This window comes from Sus scrofa, chromosome 1 (assembly GCF_000003025.6).
Source record: "Sus scrofa isolate TJ Tabasco breed Duroc chromosome 1, Sscrofa11.1, whole genome shotgun sequence".
Lineage (NCBI taxonomy): Eukaryota > Metazoa > Chordata > Mammalia > Artiodactyla > Suidae > Sus > Sus scrofa.
In genome coordinates this window covers 9,031,808-9,058,849 of record NC_010443.5, presented here as the reverse complement: position 1 = coordinate 9,058,849, position 27,042 = coordinate 9,031,808, and the positions used below count along the sequence as shown (strand labels likewise).

Sequence of the window (27,042 nt, the reverse complement as noted above, 5' to 3'; positions counted from 1 at the left end):
TCTACAGAGTGTGCCGGGCACACGCCAGAGCCTGAGTTCTCAGGCCTTCACGTACCTGCATGGCTCCCCCTTTCTCCCTTTCGTCGTCTTCCAGCCCTTGGGCCATCTCCGTCAGATTTCCAGGACTCCCCTTGCTTTGTTCTCCCTCTTCTAAAGTCAGAACGAAACCTATCGTTCCCCTCTAGTTTTGGTCTCCAGCTCGACCCCCCAGTGCTCTAGACGCAGCCTGACCATGCCCTGGAAGAGCTGTCCCTGGTCTGACCCACTGTCCCGCATCCGTGGACCTTGGGTGACTTGCTTTTCTGCAGCTTGAGCACCTTTTAGTTTCAGGACCCTGGTGCTCCCCCAGAAACTCCCCCGGAGACCCCCCCCCCAGAGACGCCATGGTTTCTTCAAAATAAGTTTCAAAGGCTTTGGTGTTCATGCCTCTTAAGGACTTGCTAAGCTCTGGGCCTCATAGCCGTGCTGATTCTCTAAATGCTGTCTGTCATCAAAGAGAAGTGAGGTCATCTTCGGGGGGGCCAGGAGGGCAGCTGTCAGTCACCCCACCCAAACTATCAATAGCAAGCCTGATGATGACGATTCTGGTTGTCTTTTTGCATTTTGCAAAATTCCCCCTCCTTCTTCACTTAGGTTAGAGAAAAAGTGCAAAGATTTGGGGGCGAGTAGCTTGTGCTTGCTTTTTAAGTTGCAGTATTACGCTTGTCTCTTACCCCCCCCACCCCCCTTCCCCGGGAATGGATGAGCCGTGGTGGGGGAGGGGGTGGGGGAGCAGAGAAAACCGAGGAAGGATGATTGGTCTGCACGTTTTCATGGTACCTTTTGTTACAAATGCCGGGATCCTGACTGCATTTCTAGCAACCATGTACCTTTAGTAATTCATCTTTAGCACGTGAATAGTTGTGCAGTTTATAAATAGCCATGCTGAAATTTTACTCTTAGAGCTAATTGCTCTTGTACATTTAGCTATAGAGGTTTTGTTTTTTGCTTTTTAAGCCTGCACGCTCGGCACGTGGAAGTTCCCAGGCTAGGGGTCGAACTACAGAAATGGAGCTACAGCTGCCGGCCTGCACCACAATCACAGCAACGCAGGATCTGAGCCATGTCTGTGACCTACACTGCAGCTCACGGCAGTGCCGGACCCTCACCCCACTTCTCAAGGCCGGGGATCGAACCCGAATCCCCATGGATACTAGTCGGATTCATTTCCACTGCACCAGAACGGGAACTCTGTAGAGTTTATTTAAAAAAAATTTTTTTTTTTTTGGTCTTTTTGTCTTTCTAAGGCCGCACCCACGGCCTACGGAGGTTCCCAGGCTAGCTGTCTCATCGGAACTACAGCTGCCAACCTACACCACAGCCACAGCAACGCCAGATCTGAGCCGTATCTGCAAACTACACCATAGCTCATGGCAACACTGGATCCTTAACTCACCGATCGAGGCCAGGGATCGAACCTGCAACCTTAGGGTTCCTAGTCCGATTCGTTTCCACTGCGCCACGATGGGAACTCCAAGTTTATTTATTTATTTTTTTTTTATGGTCTTTTTTGTCTTTTTTTTTGTTGTTGTTGTTGTTGTTGTTGCTATTTCTTGGGCCGCTCCCACGGCATATGGAGGTTCCCAGGCTAGGGGTTGAATCGGAGCTGTAGCCACCGGCCTACGCCAGAGCCACAGCAACGCGGGATCCGAGCCGTGTCTGCAACCTACACCACAGCTCACGGCAACGCCGGATCGTTAACCCACTGAGCAAGGGCAGGGACCGAACCCGCAACCTCATGGTTCCTAGTCGGATTCGTTAACCACTGTGCCACGACAGGAACTCCCCAAGTTTATTTTTTATATGCTGTTAGTCCTTGAAGATTTCGCTCCCATCACTTTAAGGAAATTCCTTCCTCCCTGTAACCTGCACGTATAGACAGGTCAGAGGTGAGTTGGGTCTGTGTTTTGAGCCCTGGATGACTCGGCCAGCTGGGGGAGGGTGCAGATGACATTAGGCTCTTGTGCCAGCCCACCCTGCCTGCGTTTGCCTCCTCCCGGGCAAGGGCTGTTTACGAAGCTCAGGGATGCGGGGCACCATATGCCCGCATTTGGGCATTCCTGCTTTTCTTTGTTCCAAAATGAAAGAAAAGAAAGATGGATTGTCTCACAACAGTTTCTAAAATAGTGAAGAGGTTCAGATGGAAAAAATACTTAAAATAGAAGTGAGCTGAAACGAGAATAAAGTTGTACATGCAACACTGGCCGTGAGTCTTGGGTGCTTGCGTGAAGCTTCTGGGCTTACCAGCAACATCGCAGAAAGAATCAAGGTCGGATGCAGCTAATCACGTGATCCAGAGCTTACAGAATCCGATGTTATAGGCACCCAACTTCCAGTTAAAGTTCTGGCTCTCCTTCTTTGGAACCATGGACTTTTGAGGAGTTCTTTTCTCAAAAAAAGTTCTTATTTCAAAAAAGAAACTCTTACCTCAAAAAAAAAAAAATTTGGGAAATTCTTATCTTGGTGAAGCCTTGGTTTATTCTTCTCTTAAATGGGATAGATATACCAATCTCCTATGGAGAGGATTCAAGTTCATAATATGTGCTAGAATTTAGCACAGTATCTAAAAAGTCCCAGAAAATGGTAGCTGTTAAGGTTATTCACGTAAATTATAGCATCTAAGAGACAAAAAACACAAGAGGCATTAGAGGTATGGCTCTTGGCCTCCTGAGAGCAAAGTAGGACTTTCTTGCAGAGTCTGCATGAGGACACTGTGGTGTAGTGACAGTGTCCTCACCTCTTGGTTCACGTGTAGCACGAGGACCGGGCTGTTCCATCTCCCAGCCCTCGCACGCATTGCAGGGGAAGCCAATTATCTGTCCCACAGACGCTCATCAAGCACAAGGTTCATGCAGGCACCTGACACCAGATGTTGCCTCTGCCTTGGGGAGGAGGTGGGGTGGGTGCCTGAACTGACCTGGAAGGGACTGGGTGGCATCATCCAGGCCAGGAAGGTGGCCTTGCAGAGAGAACCACAGATGCAAATGTTGTAACCCCTGCGATGAGAGTGCATCCAGGGAACGGTGCTGGCTCGGCCACTTGCAGTCCTAGGCCTGGGGACGGGGGTCGTGGGGACGTGAGTCTGGGTTGGCCGGCGAGACCCAGATGAACATGGGCTTTGTATGTTACTCTAAAGAGTGTGAGTTTTACCCAGCGGTGCCTAAACCGCTGCGCTAAAATCACCTGGGCAGGAATTCCCGTTGTGGCTCAGTGGAAATGAACCCGACTAGAATCCATAAGGATGTGCATTCAATCACTGGCCTCGCTCAGTGGGTTAAGGGTTCAGCATTGCCGTGAGCTATGGTGTAGGTCACAGATGTGATGTGGCTTGGATCCTGTGTTGCCATGGCTGTGTTGTAGGCTGGCAGCTGTAGCCACAATTTAACCCCTAACCTGGGAACTTCCATATGCCACGGGTATGGCCCTAAAAGGCAAAAAAAAAAAAGTTATGCTGGTAAACCAGGTTTTTTTGTAGGGCCAGGAGGGAGAGGTTTTGGTTTATAGCATTTGCCCATTTCTGTGGTGTAAATACTTCCATCGTGGCTGATTTCAAGCCTCTAGCTTGACGTGGCTGAACTTGGAGCTGGGCTGGAAAGAGGAGGGCACACAGTGGCTTGTGAGCTGGAAGGAGTGGGCGTTGCACACGAATGGGCTTTGTGGGGTGGGGAGCGTGATGAGTTTACGTAGGGGAAGAAGGTGGAAGGTAAAGACACCCGGTAGGACGGTTGCAAGGATTGGGGTCAGAGATGCTGGCAGCTTAATTGGGGGAGGGGCAGGGAGCAGGGCAGAGATGTCGTTTGTGACGCTGGGACCCTCTGTGTGTCCAGTCACTCCGCCAGGGGTTCTTGAGACTTGGGTTATTCTTCCAGCCGCTCCCTCAGGCTCAGCCTGTAGACTTTAGGATTGAGCCTCTGACTTTAGGGACCAGACAGGAGTGGCTGGCTGCGTGTCCACCTGGTCCTGGGGTGGGGGGGCGAGGCTGACCATGGTTTCATTACAGCCCCAACTACAGCTGCTTCTTGAGGCTCTGACACACAGGGGCCCCGGGATTAGGTGACACCAGCGAGGAGAGATTCATGTCGGTGTGTGAATGTCAGAGCCGGTAGGGATGGAGGCAGGGCCCAGGGTCGGGAGATGGGACGTGAGGCCTAAGGCAACGACTAAAGGGTGATGGAGGATGAACCGAGAGTGGCCAAGGCCCCGTCTGCTCTGGGAGCTGGGGGACGCAGCTGTGGCAGATTGGGCCTGGTCACCGAGGGCCCTGTGTGCTGGTGTAGATGCGGCAGCACCACCACCCCCGGCCACCCTTGTCCTGAAGCCTTATCCCCTCACAGGCATTCAAACCCTCAAACCCAAAAAGGGAAGGAGGAAGATCAGTAAGTAGAAACCAGCACGTCTCAGACCTCAGTGTGGTGTGTGAGTGTACATAGGCGTACGTATGTGTGTGCGCACCACACCCCCGGAGAATTTCATTCAGTAGGTCTGGGGTAGGCCCCCAAATTTGCATTTTTTTTTTTATAGGACTGCATCTGCTGTATGTGGGAATTCCCAGGCCAGGGGTGGAGTCAGAGCTGCAGCTGCCAGCCCGCACCACAACCACAGCAACACGGGATCTGAGCTGCATAACCCCCTGAGCGGGGCCAGAGATTGAACCCAAGTCCTCATGGATACTAGTCAGGTTCATGACTGCTGAGCCACAAGGGAAGTCCCTTTTTTGCCCCCCCCCCCCCCGGCTCGCTATCACGGGAACTCCACGGCTCTTTACTTCTTATTGTTTCAGGATGTTTTTGCAAAGAGCAAATCTGCCCTCTCGCATGATGGCGGGAGGGGTTCTAGATCCCACGTGGGCTTCAAGGTCTTACCCTGAAGTTTGACTTCTGTCTGGGCAAGAATTCCAGCCGCCTGGTCCATGCCACTGTTAGGACTGGGCCCAGCACTGGGCCCAACAGAGCCAGACTCAGGCTGCGGGAACTGAGCAGTGAATGGGCCACGGAGGGGCCAAGTGGCTGCTGCTTGTGGCTTGGCTGGCACCAAGAGGAGAGTGGGAAAACCGACGTGTCCCAGCTTGGGCGCAGAGGCGGGAGGAATCACCCGTGTCATTTCTTTGATTTAGGTGGGCTCCCATCATCTGAGACTCACCCGAGGCCTGGAAGCCAACGCCCCTGCTTTCGACAGGTAGGGCCCTAGGGCACCGTCGGAAGGCTGCTGTCCTTCCTCCCATCAGACAGCAGCACAGGGGACATGGTAGATGGGGGGCGGGGGACCCCACATCCAGCATCTGAATCTGCCTTGTACTTTGGTTCTTTCTGCAAAGAGGCAGCTTACAAAACAGAATTTTTACTTGCTGTCCGGTTTCCCTGAAGGTCCATTGATCGGTGCTTAGGTAACAGCATGCAGTTCATTTATCTTATCCATTCCGTCTGCAGTGAAGCTGTGTCTATCTGTCCTGGTTTATAAGCAATCCTCTAAACTGCAGGATATTTGTAAGCTGGTTTGTTTTTGTTCTTGAAGTGATATATTCCAAGGCTTTAAAAAGGCATAGAAGCACAGGGAACTATACCCAGTCTCCTGGGATAGACCATGATGGAAAATATTATTTAAAAAAAAAGTATGTGAGTCAGTGTCAGTGCTGTACAGCAGAAATTGGCACAACATTGTAAATCAACTGTACTTTAATAAAAATTTTTAAAAGAAATAAAATCATTAAGTGACAAAAGAAAATAATGAAGAAGCTCATCATCTAGAGGAGAAAAGTCGCAGTATCGGGAGTTCCCTGGTGGTCTAATGATAAAGGCCTGGCACTTTCCCCGTTGTAGCCTGGGTTCAATCTCTGGTCTGGGAACTGAGATCCCACATCAAGCTGCTGTGGGGGCAAAAAAAAAAAAGTCACAGTATGGAAGGGTATAAAGGAGGTAGAAGTACCCTATCTCCCAGTTCCCACTGTTAGTTTTTTACATATCATTCTAGAAAAAATTCTGGCTTATACATAATTCCTTCCTTCCTTCCTTTCTTTCTTTCTTTCTTTCTTTCTTTCTTTCTTTTTGTCTCTCTCTTTTTAGGGCCGCATCCGAGGCATATGGAGGTTCCCAGGCTAGGGGTCCAATCGGAGCTGCAGCCACCAGCTTACACCCCAGCCACAGCAACGCGGGATCCAAGCCACATCTGTGACGTATACCACAGCTCACGGCAACGCCGGATCCTTAACCGTGAACAGGGCCAGGGATCAAAAACCCACATCTTCATGGATACTAGATACTACCTCATTCCTCCACGGGAACTCCTCAAGTAATTTTTTAAGTGTTTTGATCATTCTACCTGAGGCTCTATTTGGACTTTAAATTTGATTGGAGCTTTCTTATTTACCTTCTAACCCCAGCCTGGCCGCACGCCCCTAGTTAGCATGTTACAGAGTGCACACTCAGCGCTGGCTCAGACTCCCCACCGGAGCAGACGTCAGGCCGGGGTGCACAGCCTGCAGGGTCTCACAGATCTGATCAGGCCCTGCATCTTCCCTGGGGGGGGGGATGCTGTCAGGAGTGGGCCCTGCGAGAATTCCTCCTCCAGAAGCAGAGCCTGCAGGGCAGACTCACCTCCAGCTGCCTGCCGAGCAGCAAACTGCCCACTTCACAGTCCATATTCTTCTGTGCTGCCCTCAGCGTTAGTAAGGGAGTCTTTTTTTTTTTTTCCCTCTCATTGGGCTAAAAATGGTTCTTTGATGATAATTAACTTGAAAAAAATTCCACTTGTAAGAGAAACATGTTACTGTAGAAATTTGGAAAGTACAAAAAAAAAGAATTTTTCTGTCTTTTGTTTTTAGGGCCGCACCAGAGGCATGTGGACGTTCCTGGGCTAGGGGCCGAATCGGAGCTGTGGCTGCCAGCCTACACCACAGCCACAGCAACGCCTGATCCGAGCCGCATGTGTGACCTACATCACAGCTCATGGCGACGCCGGATCCTTAACCCACTGAGCAAGGCCAGGGACAGAACCCGCATCCTCATGGATACCAGTCGGGTTCCTTAACCGCCGAGCCATGACGGGAACTCCAAAAAGAATTTTAAATCACATAAAACTCTACCACTTTTAATATTGTTGAGTATTATCTTTGTCTTTTTTCCTGTCTTAAGTATAAAGATCGCACAATTAAATTAATTTTACATCTGCTTTTTGCGTGTCTTTTCCCTATTTTTTAAAACTACATTTAAATATTTCTACATTATTAAAATTATAAAGTTACTTTTCAAAAGCTGGTGATAAAAGGTAAATATTAGAGTCTCTCTATACTGTTTCAATATGAGTATTCCAAAAATAGTCTCCAGGGGTCCCCCGATGGCCTAGGGGTTAAGGATTCAGCACTGTCACTGTTGTGGCTCGGGTTCGATCCCTGGCCTGGGAATGTCTGCATGCCGTGGACGTAGCCAAACATGCAAAATAAAATAAAAATAGTCTCTGGATGGAGGGGGAATAAATTGGGAATTGAGATTACAGGTGCACACTGCTATATGTAAAATAAACAACAAAGACCTTCTGTATAACACAGGGAATTATATTCAATATCTTGTAATAACCCATAATGGAAAAGAATCTGAAAAAAATCTGCATGTATATCTATATATGTATATATAAGATATATACACATAACTGAATCACTTTGTGCACCTGAATCATTGTAAATCAACTATACCTCAATTTTTTAAAAATAATAAAAATTATAAATAAAATATACATGAATAGTAGTCTCTGGTATACAGAGAATTTTCCTAAGAAGGAAGTTTTGTTATACCTTCTTGTTGAGGTTAAACATCATGAAATGCAGCATTTAGATGAAAAATTGGACACTGAGGTTGGTGGCTTTCCTACCAGTTTTTCTGGTTTTGAGAAGGTACCACATAAACTAGATTAACTTCGGGGAGTGTCCATCGCATTCATCAGGTTGGCTCTTCTGAATTCAATGGGGGACTTAATAAAAATTATAAATTATTTTTGTAATTTATATGTGGGACTTATAAATGGGAGACTTTATAAAAATCCGGCCTATCCCCTGCCTGACACCCTGAATGTTTAGAAGTCTGAAGTGCTGTTACTCTTGGCTGGTGCCTTTCGAGGGGACCGCTTGTCCTGGACCTCTAGTGGCCGCAGGTCCCCTGGAGAGCAGGGCCATCAGTGCGTGTCCTGGGGACGTGGCCTCACGGGCTGCCCGTCTCTGTTGCAGGCACATGGTGTTTCTCAAGGAGCAGTATGGGAAGCAAGTGGTAGTGAACCTGCTGGGCAGCAGAGGCGGAGAAGAGGTGCTCAACAGAGCCTTCAAGGTACGTGGCTTCCCCTTGACCCGGGGAGGGGGCAGGCGAGGGAGCCAAGGGGCCCCTGCTCTGGGCGGGCTTCCTCGGGGGCTGGAAACCGCAGCATTGCGTTCCTCCTGCTTGTGGAGGTTTTTCTATCAGAGCTTCAGCTTTAGATGATGGGGGCTCTTGATGAATAAAGTTTAATTTTGGGGGGCGGTGGCTGGGGAATTTGCTCAAAATGAAAACAAAGCATCTCCCATCTCCAGGTGTGTTTTTTTGGTTGTTTTTTGGGTTTTTTTCTGGACGAATGTTCTTTTCGTTTTTAGTGTTAAGTTTTTAAATTACTCAATGAACTTTATTACATTTGGACTTGTACGATGATCATCATAACCCAATTTTATAGCATGTTTTTGTTCCAGCGCTCCCCATGGGGCATTGAGGACTCTGGACGGCGGGGCCTGTCCCTGGCTCTCTTAGATGCACGCGTGTGTGCGTGCATGTGCACACGTATGTTTGGGCTTCACCCTTGACCTGCTCAGGGACTTGGAGTTGCCTCCTTCCTTGCTGGTCTGGCTCAGCTGCTGACCAGCGGCTCCTGGCAGGTTCGTACCGACACCCACAGGGCACTGGTGCCTGAGTGGCTCTTCAGAGTCCCTGCTGGGTTTAAAGTGAGCCATCTTCCATGATTTCCTCCTGCTGACTTGGCGTCTTCAAATATTCCATTCTTGTTTGGGCTGCCCTGGAAAGCTGCTTCCTGTGCCCAGTGCTCTGTGGGCCCCCCGAGGCTTCCCGACACACGTCGGGGGAGGAAGCAGTAAGAGCAAGGCCCACCTTGCCCGCATCTCCGAGTCCCCACTGCTTCCGTGTGTTTTCAGCCCACTGTGGACAAAGCTGCAGAATGAGCTGTGGCCGTGGGCTCCACAGCTCTTTTCCAGCTGCTCAAAGCCACCGCTGGATGGGAAAAAAAGCCCTGTGGTTGTTGAGAGCTCAAGGGGGCCCCTCGTGGAGAGAATGTGAAGTCAGACTTCACTCCTGGGGAGTCCTGGCTCCTGGCCCGGGGAAGCTGAGTCCAGCTGGTGCTCATTTCCCTCTGCGGAGGAAAGCCACGTGCTTTCAGAGACGTTCTGGTGGCCAGTTTCATTTGGCCAGACCTGCTTTTCCTGTTTGGTTTGTTGCTATTGGCAACAAGCTTGAAAAGTCTCTCCCCTCCCACCCATCTTGGCAGCAGTGTTGGCAGCTTATTTTAAGGAAGAAAAAGAAAGGGAAAAAAAAAAAACCCTCAAGGATTTTTTTCCCCTTTGTGCCTTGATTTTGGGGAGGTGTCCTCAGCATCTCCCCATCAGCTGGTGGACCTCTGGGCAGGAAAGGTGGTGATGGCAGCAGGCCTGTGGCCCAGTGGGGGAGGGCAGGCTCCTGGGCAGGTAGGAGGTAAGAAGCAGATGCTACCTGGAAAGACCTGGGTCGTGGTCCTGACTGGGGTGTCCCCCGAAGGGAGCTCCCTCATCCTGTCAGCTCTGCCACACTGACGTGCCCACCGAGGTCCATGCACCAGCAGCCAGCCTCTGACCACAGAGACCAGGTATTTGCTCCAGAATATGAAGCCACCAAGCGCATGCTTCAGCTGGGCTGACTCTTCCACACAGCGAGACCTTCCTGATGACGGCGGCTGCGTGTTGATCTGCAGTCTGGTGCCTGGGGAGTCACAGGAACCAGATGGCCCAGAGCCCTTCTAGTCAGTGACCCTGGCTGGCAATGCTGGACAAGCCTGACCTGAAGCCACGCAGGAGGATCTGGTGGGCGGCCGAGGGCAGGTGCCCTGGGAAAGCGGGGTTCGTCCTTTGCCATGGGGGCCGCCTGGTCAGAGTGCTGAGGGCTTGCTGGCTGAGGTGCTCTGGGTGGAAGGGAGACCTCTGCCAGGACGCCTCGCCTGCCTGGAATCCACCTGCCATGTTTCTCCATCTCTGGCTCGGCCTTTGCTCCAGCTCCCAGGCTGGACCTGGGCCCAGGCGGGGGGCAGGGCTGCTGGCCCTGAGCCCCATCTCCCCGACCCTGGAGCTCCATTGGGCGGCACCTCCCCTCATGGGGTGGCCTGGAGGTGTGCTGGCTGGGGGCCTTGGCTGCTCCTGAGCACACCCTCCCGGAGGCTTGGCTGGTCACTAGGGCAACGGGAGCTGGATTATGAGCTCCGCAGCCTGGGGCACTGCCCTGTACCTGGAGCGCCCATGGCCCTCAGGTGCCTGCAGAACAGAGCAGTCCTTCCCCGTCAGCACCCTCGGTAGAGCCCCGAGGGAGGTGATGTCGGTGCGGGGCCCTGGGCGCCCCCGGGGAGCCACGCCTGCTCTGACCGTCCTGTCCAGCGTGGACCCTCTTCCCTCCTGCAGGCAGGACACTGTTTGTGGTTTTGTCCCCAGGGTCTTTGTTCTGCGCTGCCCTTTCCGGGTCAGGGCTGGTCAGTGGGTCCACCGAAGGCCTTCCAGCTCTCCCCCGTGCTCTGTCACACGGCACGGTCCGCACTCAGGTGTCCTGCCACCCTCTCCCTTCCCCTTCCAGAAGCTGCTCTGGGCTTCCTGCCACGCCGGCGACACACCTATGATAAACTTTGACTTGCATCAGTTTGCTAAAGGCGGGAAGCTAGAGAAATTGGAGAACCTGCTGAGGCCCCAGTTGAAGCTGCACTGGGATGACTTTGATGTGTTCACCACGGGCGAGAATGTAAGTCCACGGTGAGTCTCGCTGCGTCTGGTCCTCCCGCTGGGGGAGCGCGTGCCCGCCCTCGCGGCTCCGGGGCTCCGGGCTCCGCGATGTCAGCCCGTCGGGCTCCAGCTTCTCCTCTCCCTTCCTGCCGTGCGGCGTGCTTGTCAATGTTGGGAGTTGATGATAAGTCATGGTTTTCAGGCAAAATACACATAGTAATGCAGGGGCCTCGGTGAAACGGTGCGGCCTTGGGACCGCATAACTTATCATGCACACTGTGAGAAAACCGGGAAGAGGGAGAGGGGACACAGCTGGCACAAACCCAGGTGACCAAGGAAACAGATGTGGATTTCTCTGTTCCGAGGGGAGAGAGGAAGGAAATCCCATTTCCCGAATCAGTGCAGTGAATCCTCGTTACTTGCAGATTCCGGATTTACAAATTTGCCCGCTTGCTCGAGTTTATCTGCGAGCCTCAAACCAAGTTCCTGGAGCGCTCTGGGTCATCCGCAGGGCTCAGAAGGGTGACGATGCGAGGCGCCCGCTGTGCACGTTTCCGGCTGAGGTGGGGCCAGCGCACTTGGCCTTGTTTCCCTCCCTCTGGAGACGGGTGTCCCCACACCCTCTAGTTAGGGCCACTTTTTCACTTTTTTGTGCATTTTGTTCATGACTTTACTGTTCAAATGCACCCAGGTCTGGTGCTAAGTGCTCTCCAGGGTCCTGAGCGCAAGAAGCTGGGACTTGTCTCACCGAGAAAGTACGTGGGTTCAAGAGGCTTCGTTCAGACGAGCGTTACCGTGCTGACGGCCGAGACGTCATCGTGAACGAATCAACAGTGTATATTAAATTCATTGTCTCTAGGAGTCCCCTGGTGGCTCCGCAGATTAAAGATCTGGCGTTGTCACTGCTGTAGGGCTGGTTCCATCCCTGGCCCAGGAAATTCCGAGGGCTGCTGCAGGTGTGGCCAAAAATAGATAAGTAAATAAATAAATTAGGTGTTTGTAAACAGACACACACACAAAATAAGGTTATATATTGATTAGTGGATAAAAATACATGACTGGAGGCTCACAGGAACCTAACCTGGTATTTCCCCCAGGAGCAGTGACTCAGTATTTGCCACTCTGCTAACAGTCCAGTTTGCTAATAGTTCATGGCGATTTGCTAGAATATGACCATGGTGAATAATGGGGTTGACTGTAATCATAACAACTGGGGCATGCCGGCTGCTGAGAGCTGCTCTGGGGTCAGCCCGCCACCCCAGCAGTGCCAGGACCCACGGCGATGGGTACCTTTGGGGTTGGTTACCTCGGCTGGGCTTCCATGGAAACGACAGAGGAAGGATCGGCTGTCTGAATGATTCTGGTGGCCTCGGGCTCGGGGTGCAGGTGGGCTACCAGGGAGGAGGTGAGGAGCTCTCCATGGGGACAGAGTCAAGCAGGCCATTGTACCAGGGCCATCGTTTCTTCCAACAGAACTTGTAACCATTTGCGTCTCGTTTCCCTAAGTTTTCAGAAAGGCACTTTGCGGATGAACTGTCTGGACTGCTTGGACCGAACCAACGCCGTGCAGAGCTTCATTGCCCTCGAGGTCTGTCTCTTGGGCCACCTGTGTCCTGTCCTGAGCCTCCAGGGGGACCAGCGGGGCACCGGTGTCAGCAAGATGAGGGAGGCATCGCAGGCTAACTTTCTCTCCGTGGGGAGGGGACAAGGATGTGCCCAGCCTCCAGGGCGAGGTCTCCCTGGGTGGCTGGCTTGTCTGTGCCAGATCTGCCTTTGACCTGTCACAGGCACGCTTTCACACACTCTTTGGGATGTGTCCCAGACACGGTGGCCCAAAGAGGCCACTTTGAGAAATGGTAGTTGTGTGTAGTGATTATCAGGACGGTTCTGTCGGACGAAGGCAGCGTGAGGCCAGCTGAGACGAGGCTGGGCTTGAAGCCTGGAGGGAGGCCTGAGTCTGTCTGTGGCCCGCTGCCTGGGTGGCCTCTCCTGGCTCACTGCTGGGAGGCAGGGTGGGGTCAGCGCCACCTCCATCTACCCCTTGCCGTCCTGCTTGCTGGCAGTGTGTGTGTGTGGGGAGGGTAAGGGAGTCAGAGAAGGGTGGGCGAGTTGTGGCGGGAAGCCCCGTGCTCTGCTGCGAGGATGCCGTGTCCTCTGGGCGCAGCATCGTGCATAGCAATCTGCTGATTAAGGGAGGCACGGGAGTGGCACCTGGTGGTATCCCCTGGGCAGCTGGGGGACAGCCTTTGGGCGAGAAGGCAGTGACAGCTGTCCCTTCCTCCCCCAGGTCCTCCACCTGCAGCTCGAGAGCCTCGGGCTGAATTCAAAGCCCATCGCCGACCGCTTCGTGGAGTCCTTCAAAGCCATGTGGTCTCTGAATGGGCACAGCCTGAGCAAGATGTTCACAGGCAGCCGGGCCCTGGAAGGCAAGGCCAAGGTAGGGGCCGCCCTGGGGTGGAGGGCGGGTGGGGCGGGGACCGGCTCAGCCCTGCTCACAGTCTGTCATCCGGCCCGTGGCAGGTGGGGAAGCTGAAGGACGGGGCGCGGTCCGTGTCTCGCACGATCCAGTCCAACTTCTTCGACGGAGTGAAGCAGGAGGCCATCAAGCTGCTGCTGGTTGGGGACGTCTACACTGAGGAGTCGGCAGACAGAGGACGGATGCTGCTGGACAACCCGGCCCTGCTGGGTGAGCAGCTCCCGCCCACCTGGGCAGGCATCCAGAGGGCATGGCGGGGGGCAGGGTGCTAGCCAGCCTTTTGACCCCTCCCGTAACCCCGGAGGGCGGGTGGCAGGCACCCCCTGAGCTGTAGGGCAGCGAGAGGGAACTGCTGTGCTCCGAGTCTCGCCGTCTGACCAGCAGACCAAGCAGCTTGCAGCCGTGTCTCGCATTTTATGAGATGCTCAGCCAGGTGCAGCCACAAGAGGAGGCAGAGTGAGGCTCAGGAGAAAACAGTTTTACACTTGCAGGTCGTAGATATGCCACTGGGGCCACATGGAGAACCCCACGGGGGTCAGGAGGGCACTCAGGCCATGGCCTTCACTGGGGTGCCTTGACTGGGGTTCCCGTAGGAGAGCAGGTTGGGGTAACCAGCGGAGGCCCTGTTCGTTGGCGCGATGCTGGGCTGGGTTCCTGGTCCTGGGCTGGTGAAGGCCTGCAGGTGTGTGGGCCAGAAAGAGGAGGTGTGGCTCTGGATTGGTTTGCACATCACAGGTTCTGGCTGAGTCGAGAGCTGACTTGGCCCCAGGAGGGCGGTTTCTCCCCAGCCCAAAAGTCAGGCACCGCAGTACCCAGAAGGTAAAAGTGTGTACGAGTAACCGGCTGTTACTGCTCCCTGGGAGCCTGTGCTTTCTGGCCTTGATGAGAGCTCCCGCTTCTCCTTTCTTCCTTTGGATCACTTTCCAAACCAGGAGGAGGGAGAAGTGCAGAGGCCCCGCAGGCGTCAGAGCGCCGGGGCTGTGAACAGCTCGCTCCAGGGGTCTTGCTCAGACCGAATGGGCTCTCGGTCCTGTTGCGGGTTTCATGCGTGGGGAGTCCCTGAGGGTGGCCTCCTGTGTCTGTCACGGCCTCAGGGTCCTGTGGAAATCTCCCAGGATAAAGACGCCTTCCACTCTCAGGGGCAAGACTGTCATGGTTCCCTCAATAGCTAGAGGTTTCCTTTTCTCTTTTCCTTTTCCTTTATGTTTCTTTCTAGGGCTGCACCCGCAGCACGTGGAGGTTCCCAGGCTAGGGGTCGAATAGAGCTGCAGCTGCCGGCCTGCACCACAGCCACAGCCACGCCAGATCCCCAACACACCGAGGGTCAGACCCACGTCCTCATGGATACTGGTTGGGTTTGTTTCTGCTGTGCTCCATCGGGAACTCCTCTTTTTTTTTTTTTTTTTTAAATTGAGATGTATCCGTTTCAGGTGTACAGCGTAATGATCTGATACGTGTATGTGTTGCAGAGTCATCGCCACAGTAGGTCGAGGCGCCATCCACCACCACAGATAGTTTAATCTTTTTCTTGTGATGAGAACGTTTAAGAACCACTGTCTTAGCACCTTTTGATAGTCAATATGCGTTGCTAACTGAAGTCATCTTGCTTACAGTAGGTCCGGGACTTAGTTATTTTATAACTGGAAGTTCGTACCTTTTACGACCTCCCCATCCCCCACCCCAGCCTCTGGCAGCTGTTCTCTCTTGTATCCATACGTTCATTTCATGTGTGTGTGTGTGCACATGTGTGTAAGATCCCACATATAAGTAAGCGAGAGGTTTCTTTGGGGGGAAAATTTTTATTTATTTATTTTGGTCTTTTTAGGGTTCCCAGGCTAGGGGTCTCATCAGAGCTACAGCTGCTGGCCTACACCACACCCATAGCAACCCTGGATCCAGGCCACATCTGTGGCCTACACCACAGCTCACGGCAGCGCCAGATCCTTAACCCACTAAGTGAGGCCAGGGATCGAACCCACAACCTCATGGTTCCTCTTCGGATTTGTTTCCATTGCGCCACAACGGGAACTCCTCTTTGGGAAACCTTTAATGCCGTATTATTCCCTAGAGTCTGTAAACGTTATGAGGCTCATGGAAAGGAAGAGGAGAGCCGGCTTTTTTCCTTATAAAAATGTAGAACTCTTATTTTAGAAATTTTTGAAAAATTGGTTTGTCCATGCTTAAAATGGTTTCCCACTTTTTTTCTACTTTCATTCTTCCATCGTTGGGAGAACTCCTACTTGAGTTCTAATAGCCAAGGTGATATTTGGGTTGGTTCTGGAAACAAGGCCAGCTCAGTAAAATCAGAGAGAAGCTCTCAGTAGTACAGTGAGTCTTTTTCGTAGCAAAGTAAACGTGGCATAGGTTGGGTTACGTCACTAGTGTATAAAATAGAATATATTTTGGCTCTTTAGAGGATGGATGTGGTTCAGAATAATAATTTTTTTTTTGTCTTTTATCCTTTTAGGATCACGCCTGCGGCATATGGAGGTTACCAGGCTAGGGGTCAAATCAGAGTTGCAGCTGCCAGCTTACACTACACCAGAGCCACAGCCACGCCAGATCCGAGCCACATCTGTGACCTACATCACAGCTCATGGCAATGCCGGATCCTTAACCCACTGAGCGAGGCCTGGGGTCGAACCCACAACCTCATGGTTCCCAGTCGGATTTGTTTCTGCTGCGCCATGACGGGAACTCCCCCAGAGTAATGATTTTTTAAAGGCTTGAGTCCATGGCAAAACCGAACAAAACGTTTCAGGCACATGGATCGGAAGGTGGAAGTGCAATGATGGTGTCAGACACTTGAGGTCTGCTGTGCCTGTATCTCAGTACAGGGAGTTGCATTGTCCCTTTGCTTAAATTCCCAGGGGGTCACGGTGCGACCGCTGAGGAGGAGACTCCCTGGGGTTTGCTGTCACCACCTCTGTGGCTCTGTTGGGGGAGGGGCGTGGAGGGAGGTCGCTGGTTCGGTGTTTTCACAACCTAATGGCAGAAGCTCCAGAGGGACGTGTTCCGGTCCTGGTGGCCTTTAGCCCCCGACCGCCTTCATCGGGAGCATTGGCCCAAATGATGGGATTGTGCAACCCTCTCGGGCGGGAGCCTCACTGTGTTTGGGGTGCATGGGTTCGGGGTGCAGACAAATATGCCCATCTTATACCCCCTGACAGTGACCCCCAGGATCCTGCGAGCCATGTCGGAGCGCCAGTCAGAGTTCACGAATTTCAGGCCTGTGCGCGTGGCCGTGGGCACCTGGAACGTGAACGGAGGGAAGCAGTTCAGGAGCAATCTGCTGGGCACGGCCGAGTTGGCAGACTGGTTGCTGGACGCGCCCGCGCTCTCTGGAGTCACCGGACCACAGGGTGAGACGACAGGTGCAGCCCCTCTGGCGAGGTCCAGCCCCACCCGCAGGTAGACCTGGGAGGCCGGGTGTTTGGCGTTCTCATTCCTCGGAGCATTTAGAAAGCGCCATGGCCTAACCTTCCAGAACATGCCTGGTCAATTCAATATTGGCAGCTTCTCTTTCCCAAATGTTTGGAAGGGTTATCAAAGCCGTGATTCTCTGTTCCCTTCACATGTAGAGATCTTGCAACCTCAAGATACAGCCGGAGGGATGCGTCAGGTGGCCGCAGGGCTTCTCTTAAGCTCAGCTTCCCTGTGAAAGGGCACAAAGAGAATGAATGAGCATCACCTCCGCCCGCCGTGCTTCCCACAAACCAGGCATTTCCAGCGCAGATTTCATCCGAGTGGGTCCCAAGTAGAATTAGATGTCCCCTCCTCTAACCCCAGGACAGCAGTGCCCCCAGAGCACAGACAGTCATTCACCTGGCAAGGCTGGCCCAGTGCTGTGACCAGTGCTGAAGGGGCACACACAAGTGAGCCAGCCGCTGCCCCAGGGAACTTAGAGTCTGGCTGGAGGGGGTCTGCTGGGCACTGTGTCATATTCCCCCGATTCAAGCTTCGAGACCACCTGCTCTGACCCTTATGCAGAAAGAGCAGCAGGGTTTGGAGAGGAGAGCAAGGCACCCAGGATGTAGACACGGCAGGGGCTGGAAGGAGGTGGACAGGCGGACCTCAGCAGGTGGCCCTCGCCACGTGGTCCGAGGGTCACCTGGGCGGTAGGATGGCTGGCACAGGCCTCGGTGGGGCTGATTCCCTCCTGCTTGTTCCGCAGATGACAGCAGCCCAGCTGACATATTTGCCGTGGGGTTCGAAGAGATGGTGGAATTGAGCGCAGGGAATATTGTCAATGCCAGGTAGGCAGCCGGGCGTGGGGGCGCAGGGCCCTGAGCGGGGGGTATTGGCTAACCTGCCACCCTCGGGGTGTCCGCACTGCTGATGGTGCTCCTGTCCCCACAGACCTGCACCCGGGGTCCTCACCCCTGCTGATTAAGGAAACAGAAGGGGGGGGGTTAGGTTCTGTATTCCGTGAGGTGCTGCGTGAGTCAGGCTGATGCATGCCTCGAGCTGCTGCGTGGGAGCCCTGAGGGTGTGGGCCGGCCGGGGTGGGGTGGGGCTGACTCACCTTTTCTGGAGAAAGATTAGAAAGCACAAGTATTCGTAAGAAACCAGGTACCAAGAAAAGAACACCGCTGGAGTAACGTTTGGTGTGGGGTCAGCGCCACGCTCTTTCCCCGTCCATTTCAGGGAATTTTCCGAACAAACAGCAAGATGTGCGTCTAAGGAGGTCCTTGGAGCCAGGCCCTGCGCTGGGCCGCAGGTGGCCTGGGTTGGGGCAGGGCACGGGCTGTGATGTGTCCAACCCCGCCGGAACTACCCCGATAGTCCACTGCGGGGGTTCAGGCTCGTGCCCCTCAGGCAGGAGCGCGGGTGGTGTGACATCAGTTTAGTGCCGAGAACCTTAAGGCTGGAGGATTTGGGAGGTGGGAAGGCCTGCTTGCAGCTAGCTGTCAACAGCACCACCCTTTCGCTTCTCCAGCACCACCAACAGGAAGGTGTGGGGTGAGCGGCTTCAGAAGGCCATCTCCCGCTCGCATAGGTACATTCTCCTGACGTCGGCACAGCTGGTGGGCGTCTGTCTTTATATCTTCGTCCGTCCATACCACGTCCCGTTCATCAGGTGAGACCATTTCATTTACGAACGCCTGGGGGTACATGGGGTTATTTTCTTCTGACTTCCTTTTTCCCCCCCTTCCTGCAACAGGAACCAGGACCTGCCATTACTCTAGATAAATGTAACAAAACCCTCAGGGAAAAACCAGGCTGAATAGAATATTGTTTAGTATTTTAAAAGCCACAATGGGAACCTTCTAGCTCAGGAAGCTGGACCCTTTTAGAAGGAATGTTTCATGATCCTTGTCATCGTGGCTCAGTTTTGCACAAAGAAGGGGATTCCTTGCTGAGATGTTAGGCAGGAAGCCTCTGAGCAAGAGCTGGGTCACTCATCAGGAAATGCCCATTCTTTTGTCTCTTTTTAAAAACAATTCTAAATAAGATGTGTGGGCAGAAAGCCTCCACCCCTGGCACCCCATTACTGAGACTCCAAAATGACAGCTTTGTGAATGTCAGAAAGGGAGAAGCTCTGGGGGAAAGGTGTCTTTTAGGAAAGGGCAGGTGTGTGTGCGCACGTGTGCGTTTTAAGGTTTGGGAGGGACTCCCCCTTCCGCTGGCTCCTAGCCTCACGGGACTCCCTGGTCTCATTCGAGTTGTTAGAATGTCATCTGGTCTTTCTCTTTGCCGATACCAGATGTGGCGCTGGCCTGTCCCCCAAGCTGAGGAGGGCTCACACCTGGCTGAGCACCTGCTCGGAGCTAGAGGACCACAGGCTGCCCGTGGCCGCGCTCAGAAAGCAAGACTTCACTCGGTGTTCACCATCCTCCTCTATGACCTTGGGAAATGTTGAATTCCCCTCTGCCCCCTGGGTTAGCTGTGGTCTGGAGTGTCCACGCTGAATGGGTCAAGGTCAGATAAGGCTAGAGTAAAGATGAGGCTGGGGAGAGGTTAGAGAGGGCCGTGAGCAAGGCAGCGATGCTGAGGGCCTCTTGGGTTTCCCAGACGCCACCAAAGGTGCCAATACCTGTGCCCTTGGCCTGGTGCCCCTTCAGCCTCAAGCTCTGTACACACCTGTTGGCAGGTTATCCTCACACCGTGTCTGCTGGGTGACGGTCCCAAGGAGCAGGATGGAGGCTTCAGCCCATGGTCCTCTGGACCTACACGCTTGCTTGTTGTCATTTCAATGCGAGCAGTTGTCTGTGTGGAAACCACCCCCCCAGCCCAGTGTAGATAGTGGGATGGTTGCTGTTTCTTCAAATGTGTTGATTACCTGACAGCACCTCCTGTGCTTTGCAGGAAAGCCACACAAGGTGGGATGGGGCAGGGAAGGCCATGCTGCTTCTACTGCAAGGAGACAAGGTGGGGGGAGCATTGCCAGGATGGAGGTGATTCAGCTCCAGGGTGTTTTGTGGGGGCTCCCGTGAGCACCTCGCAGCAGGGCCATGGGGAGGACGCTCGACCTCCCACAGGGCGGCTGCCAACAGTGGGAGGAAGGCCAGCAGTGATGGCGGAGTTGATGGCAGTCACGCCGGTCCCCGCATGGCCAGGCTGCTGAAGATGGGATGCGACAGCTCTGAGCCGCTTGTTTTAAAGTTCTCAGTGCAGCAAGCCTCGTGTTGCCTCCCGGCTCTTCTCTGTAGCAACACAGTTGGTGCTTTTCCGTCGGAGCTGCTGAGACGTCCGCTGCACGCGCATGCGTATTCTCTTTTCCAGGGATGTGGCGATTGACACGGTGAAGACGGGCATGGGAGGGAAGGCGGGAAACAAAGGCGCCGTGGCCATCCGCTTCCAGTTCCACAGCACCAGCTTCTGCTTCATATGCAGCCACCTGACGGCCGGGCAGTCCCAGGTGAAGGAGAGAAACGAGGATTACAGGGAGATCACCCAGAAGCTGAGTTTCCCCATGGTGAGCAGCGTGCGGGGCGGGGAGTGGTGCGCGCCAGGCCCCGGCTCAGGGCGGCCCCACACGTGGTTTTCTGAGCGGCTCATCTGGGCAGGGGAGGGTCGCTGCCCCTGGGGGCTCAGCGCTGCGGGCGAGGGGATGCTGCAGTGGCGTGAGCAGGGAGTCCAGCCCAGGAGTGTTCTCTTCCCCTTGATTCATACGATCCCTGAATGTCCTTACGCGCCCTGCGTTTCCTTACTCTGATTCGCCTGCATGGAACAGGCAAAAACCCCAGCATGTCCACGCTTTGTCTAAGTTGGTGAAGAAATTTGCATCCAAACCGTGTAAGACTTGGTTTTCTTGAGATTCACACAACCATGCTGTTGTGGCTCAGAAAATAATACCCCTTTTTCCTCAAACCCAGAAGCCCCTGGGTCCTGGTCCGGCTCCTAGTTGCCAGTTACGTGTATCACGCCGCCCTCTAGTGGTGGTCCAGAGGTTTTCACTCTGAAGCCCGGGGATCAGATTTGAATGGTGTCCTTTCTGTGCAAAGGAGATGGTCCCGCACAGCTCAGCCTGGTGCAGACACTGTTTCCCAGCAGCGAGGGCGGACTTCAGCTGTTCCTGCCCCATATTCTGCCAGCATCCAAGACACAGCTGGCTGGGTCCTACAGCTGTTCCGTGGGAGGCCAGATCCTACTCTGTCCAGGGGAGTCGCCACAAGCCACTATTTATTTATTAAGCAAGACCAAGGATCAAACCCATGTCCTCATGGATACTAGTCGGGTTCATTACCACTGAGCCACAATGGGAACTCCCACGAGTATCTATTTAAATGTAAAATAACTAAAATTAAATAAAACTAAAAATCCCTCAGTCACGCCAGCCACATTTCAGGTGTCCAGTGGCTGCTGCTGGCTGGAGACTTCTGTTTGGGACAGTGTGAAGGACAGTCCCATCACTGGAGAGTGTTCCATCAGCAGTGCTGCTCTATGTGTTTATTTTATTTGGCTGCGATCGTTTCAGTCCTTCTGCCCAGAGTGCTGTTGCGGGTTGGGGAGTGGAAATACCACAGCGTGTATTAGAAACAGATTTAGAGTTGGGCAGATCTGAGCGCCTGTCTTGTCTCTATCATGCACTAGTGGTGTAACCTTCAGCACATTTTCCGAACATAATTTTTAACCTTCAGGAGTGTGGCAATAGCGTGTGCCTCACAGGCTGCTGTGAGGACAGTGTGCTCACATCACAGCACATGTGTGTGTTGTAGTGTCATTGGTTGTTTATCCTGACCTGCTGTGGTGGTGGTGGTTCCTGGGGGAAGGGCAGGGAAGAAGCCGGGGTTCCCCGGGCAGGGAGGCGGGGGAAGGATCACAGGGTGAAAATGTTTAAGCCCCGCCAGGTCTTACGAAGTCATGTGACCTGAGCAATTTCTACTTCCTTTCTTAAACCTCATTCTCCAAACACTGAGTGTTGGGGCGGTTGTTTTTAAGACAGAGACCTTACAAGGCAGTTGGCACGGCCTGATGGTCAAGATCTGAAGAGCAGAGCAACTCTTGGCAGTCATGCTCCCCCCGTTAGAGGTGGAGCTTTCCCCAAACCTCTCAGAAACACTATTCTTTAAAATTTAACAGTAAGCCGTGGGCAAAGCCCTCAGTAGCTCCGTGGGATTAGTGAAAACTGAGATAAGCTCTAGCAGACTTTTCTTTTTCAGTAGCGTCTTAGGAAAAACATGTCTGCTTATCATCTGCAGGGTGAGTTTCATTTTCTCCCCTCTTCTTTGCAAGATGGGCCAAATCATGACTTTTTTCTTTGACAACTTAGGGAAGAAACATTTTTTCTCACGATTATGTGTTTTGGTGCGGTGATTTCAACTACCGCATCGATCTCACTTACGAAGAAGTCTTCTATTTCGTTAAACGCCAAGACTGGAAGAAGCTTCTGGAATTTGATCAGCTACAGCTGCAGAAATCAAGTGGAAAAGTAAGTCGTGCTTTTAACACGGTTTTTAACACCTGCTCCGACAGGGAATCGCGTCTCCTAAACGTACCCGCTAGCCTTCACCAGTTCAGCTTCCTGAGTGGACCTAACTGATTTGCACGCGATAGGACACGTGTGGCACAGGATGGGAGAGTGTCTGTCCACACTCAGGTCCTCTCTTTGCTTGGCCTGGGCTCTGTGGTCGGAGGGGGTTAGCCGACTCCTCCTCCTTCAGACAAGCTGAGCCTGGTCCAGTGCCTCCCAGTGAGTAAGTAGCTGAGCCCAGTTTGAGTCCCAGATGCTTCCAATGGCCCCACGTCGGCGTCTGAGCACACGGCTGGGTGAGGATGACAGGTGCAATGTCCTTGGTCCATGTGCCTCATTTCGGGGCAGGGCTGGTCGGGATGGCTGTGCGTCAGGGGCCCGAAAGCAGCAAGTTGCCCTGTGGACTCTGTTCCAAACATCGTGTTTCTGTTTTTGTTCCTTTTAGTGCCGCACTTGCGGCCTATGGAAGTTCCCAGGCTAGGGGTCTAATTGGAGCTGCAGCCGCCAGCCTACACCACAGCCACAGCATCACAGGATCTGAGCCACATGTGTGACCTACATCACAGCTCGTGGCAATGCCACATCCTCAACCCACTGAGCGAAGCAGGGATTAGAACCTGTGTCCTCATGGATACTAGTCGGGTTCATTACCACTGAGCCACAGCAGGAACTCCCAAACATCGTACATAAGTTATTGCTCTATTTCTTGTTAGTGAACATGCTAACAATGAATTCAATATACCAACAATATCTAATGCAAGCCGATTTGTACGCCTCATTCTCAAGACCATCCTGCAGATTAAGTATTACACCCATTTTATAGACAAGAAAACTGAGGTCCAGTTCAGCTTCCAAGGTCAAACAGGCGGGAGACAGAACCGTGATACAGCCCGAGGCTGTGATGGGCCGGGCTCATCCTTCCTCCCACATGACCGCGATGCCTCCCTAGAGCACGATGCGATGGGGCAGACCCAGCCCCCCGATCTGTCCTCAGTTCTTCAGGGTCACGCTGGCCACCGCCATGCGCCTTGGAGCTTCCCTCCTCCTCCAGCGGATGGTGTTTGTTATACGGGCCCGAGGGGAGGGAGGCACAGCAGCATTCCGCTTCCCTTTTGAAAACGCAGTGGATTCGATGGTGAGGGGAGGGACGTTACGGTCCCTTCCTCCCAGTTTTCCGTCGTCTCCCCTCGGTGGCGGGGGTGGCCAGAGGGAAGGGTCGCCGCACAGGCCTTCCCTGCAGGTTTTGCTCTCTGCTCCAGCCGGTAATGTCCATTCCCTCCCTTGACTCGGTCACTGAGTGAACATCCGTTCCCAGGTCATCCCACGGCGTCCAGGCTGGACCCAGGGCTGAATGAAGGCGGAGAAGGGCCGGGCTTCCGTTCTGAGCTTCATTTCCCCACTTGGTGTAGTTAACATGCATGGATCAAGGCCTTGCCAGGTCTGGGCCGGGCGTTACCCTCAGCCTGGACTCTGCATCCTTGTCTGCGCCTGTCTCTGTCACCCAGGTGCTGACAGGCAGATGTGTGACAGATCGGGTGCCCAGGTGGGTGGCAGACCCCGTGGTGGTGTGTAAGTCAGTGGAAAGCATAGATCGTCATCCCTTTTTTTTTTTGCTTTTTAGGGCCACACCTGTTGCTTGTGGAGGTTCCCAGGCTAGGGGTCCAACTGGAGCTACAGCTGCCACCCTACGCCACAGCCACAGCCACAGCAATGCTGGATCCAAGCTGCGTCTGCAGCCTACACCACAGCTCATGGCAGCGCCAGATCCTTAATGCACTGAACAAGGCCAGGGATTGAACCTGCATCCTCATGGTTCCTAGTCGGGTTCTTTCACCGCTGAGCCACGAAGGGAACTCCCGGTAATCATCACTTGTTTGCTGATTAATAAAGCACACAAATGCCCAGTTTTTTACCTATTTGCAAATATAATGTGGATTCTGTTTGTTTAGGGCTAAAACACTCTGGAATGTGCCTTCTATTTGCATGTAACATATAGGAGAGCTAAGATGGTCTCATGACTTCTTTGCCTCATAGATTTTTAAAGATTTTCACGAAGGCACCATTGACTTTGGGCCCACCTACAAGTATGATGTTGGCTCGGCTGCCTATGACACAAGTGACAAGTGCCGCACCCCTGCCTGGACAGACAGGGTCCTGTGGTGGAAGAAGAGGCATCCTTTTGACAAAACAGGTGTGTGAGCTGCGTGCGCCTTCAGAGCTGGGGGAGGGCGAATGATCAGTGCCCTGGGGGAGGTCACTTTTATTTAGTTCAGTGCTCTTTGCTCTGTGAGTAGCAATTCTTTTGCTAACCCAGAACTTTGCCAGTCACCCCAGGACTGGAGCTTTGGCAGTTGCGCTTTGGGGGAGCCTCCCCCCACGCCTGGGCCTCCTTCTAGAGACTGCGGTCTGCAGGTGGACCTGGCTGTCCCCATCCCTGCCCCACAGCTGTTCCCCGACTTCCTGCTGCCGCCTTCTGTCCCTGGTGGGGACAGGGAGAGGCCCGGCTCTTCCTCTCCACATCCCTGCCTCACACCCTCAGGCGCTTTTTCCAGCCCATTTTGTTTGGCCGAACTCTTATCTGCTTAAAGCGCCAATTCCAAATCAAGCATGAGCAAGAGCCAAGAAAGACAAGAAAACTGTAATTGCAATGTATACATGTAAGGATAACCTGACCCCCTTGCTGTACAGTGGGAAAAAAAAAAAAAAAAAAAAAAAAGACAAGATTTTTTTTTTGTCTTTTTAGGGCCACACCCACGGCATATAGAAGTTCCCAGGCTAGGGGTCAAAAAGGAATTGTAGCTGCTGGCCACAGCCACACCAGATCGAAGCCGTGTCTGCAGCCTACACCACAGCTCACAGCAACACTGGATCTTAACCTACTGAGCAGGGCCAGGAATTGAGCCCACCACCTCATGGATACTAGTCAGGTTTGTTACCACTGAGCCACAACAGGAACTCCAACAAGATTTTTTAAAATTAATTCTTTGTCAATCAAGTTTTGAACAATTATTGATGCCCAGCGAGGAAGCACAGTTAATTCAAAGTTCAAACGCCTGTAATTAATACCTAACCACCCAAACTTTTCTGGTGAGATTTCAAAGCCCGGAAATTGCACCTGCAGATTGGGAAGTCAGACGCCGTTTTGTTGAGATGAGCTTGTGGACAACTGCACAAGGGGCACGATGCCCTAACGTTGGTTTCCGGGCTCTGCGTCTCCAGCTGTACAGAGCTGCGGGTCTCCCGTTCCTATGGGCCTGGGGCAGAATCCCCGCAGCCGCGGCTTCCGCGTTCTCACCCAGTCTGCCTGCTGGGGAGGATGCAGGCAGCGCTGGTTTGGATGATCCACGTGGGAGGAGTTTTTTACCCCTGGTTCCAAAGCCGCCCTGACGAGGTTTCAAGGCCAAGGGGTTAGAGGGAAGGAGTCTGGGGTGGGGGTGGGGGGTGTCCGTGACATGGATCCCTGGTGTGGGCCATCTATAGTCGGCGATCGCACATGTTGACACAATTTTGTCTTGTGTGTGTGTCTCTTGATTGGGATCCTTGGAGTAGCCGGAGAACTCAACCTTCTAGACAATGGCCTGGATGCTGACCCCAAAGTTAGACACGCCTGGTCCCCTGGCACCCTCAAGTATTATGGCCGAGCAGAGCTTCAAGCGTCTGACCACAGGTATGGTCCTGGCCACCGTGGGCACGTCCTCGGCTGAGAAAGGCGCTGCCTGCTGCTCCCAACCCAAGAGTGTGTGTGTAGTGTGTGAGTGTGTGTACACGCACGTGTGTAACTTACAGTAAAGAGCAGGAACAGTATGACAAATAGCTGTGTACTTGCCGCCAAGATTTAGTCAGTGTGAGCATTTTGTCATTGCTCCATATCATAAGTGACATCACTTAATGAAAATTGCAAAGACATAATCTATGGCGATTTGTGTCATTTATTTATTGATTTTTTTCTTTTTAGGACCGCACCTGTGGCTTATGGAAGTTCCCAGGCTAGGGATCGTATTGGAGCTGCAGGTGCCAGCCTCCATCACGGCCACAGCAACGGAGGATCCAAGCCAAGCCCATGACCTACGCCACAGCTCATGGCAACACCAGATCATTAACCCACTGAGTGAGGCCAGGGATCAAACCTGTATCCTCATGGGTACCAGTTGGGTTCGTAACCTGCTCAGCCACAACGGGAATGCCTCGTTTAACTTCTGATGAGTGACGTCACTGTGCTCTTGCTTTTTTGTTACTTAAATTTTTGCAACACAGTCACGCCACTGTTAGAGACCTGGCACATGCATGTGTAACCACTGTCCAATATTCCGCTAAATGTATCCTTGCAGTTTACCCATTCACCTACAGATGAATAGCGTCCCCAATATTGTATTATTACGAACACCATAGGGTTTTACGGTGCTGGATTCGGGTTTCTGATGCTCTGAGCTGTTGGTTTGGCCTATGCGTTGTGGATTGGGATCGGACACGGCAGCAGAGGTCTGTCAGCCCGGCGTGCACTGGGACCAGCCCCAAGGGGAGCTGATTCTCGTAGGACATCTTTAGAGACAGAGGAGGCGTATGAGGGTGTGATCTTCCCATGGCTGCTACCAAAACTAGCAGGTCAGTTTCAACTTTTGCAAGGGAAGAGTTTAA

The 27,042-nt window shown here is 53.0% G+C and overlaps 1 protein-coding gene across 1 annotated transcript in view; it reads left to right on the top strand.

Moving 5' to 3' along the window:
- SYNJ2 (synaptojanin 2) overlaps nucleotides 1-27,042 on the top strand; it is a 94,845-nt gene that overhangs the window by 50,201 nt on the left and 17,602 nt on the right. Inside the window, 13 exon segments of the mRNA XM_021086423.1 lie at nucleotides 5,153-5,214; nucleotides 8,252-8,348; nucleotides 10,872-11,044; nucleotides 12,521-12,602; nucleotides 13,302-13,451; nucleotides 13,535-13,700; nucleotides 16,661-16,852; nucleotides 17,665-17,746; nucleotides 18,430-18,570; nucleotides 20,217-20,409; nucleotides 22,207-22,365; nucleotides 24,442-24,598; nucleotides 25,957-26,074. Coding sequence (XP_020942082.1) covers nucleotides 5,153-5,214; nucleotides 8,252-8,348; nucleotides 10,872-11,044; nucleotides 12,521-12,602; nucleotides 13,302-13,451; nucleotides 13,535-13,700; nucleotides 16,661-16,852; nucleotides 17,665-17,746; nucleotides 18,430-18,570; nucleotides 20,217-20,409; nucleotides 22,207-22,365; nucleotides 24,442-24,598; nucleotides 25,957-26,074 — 1,772 coding nt within the window.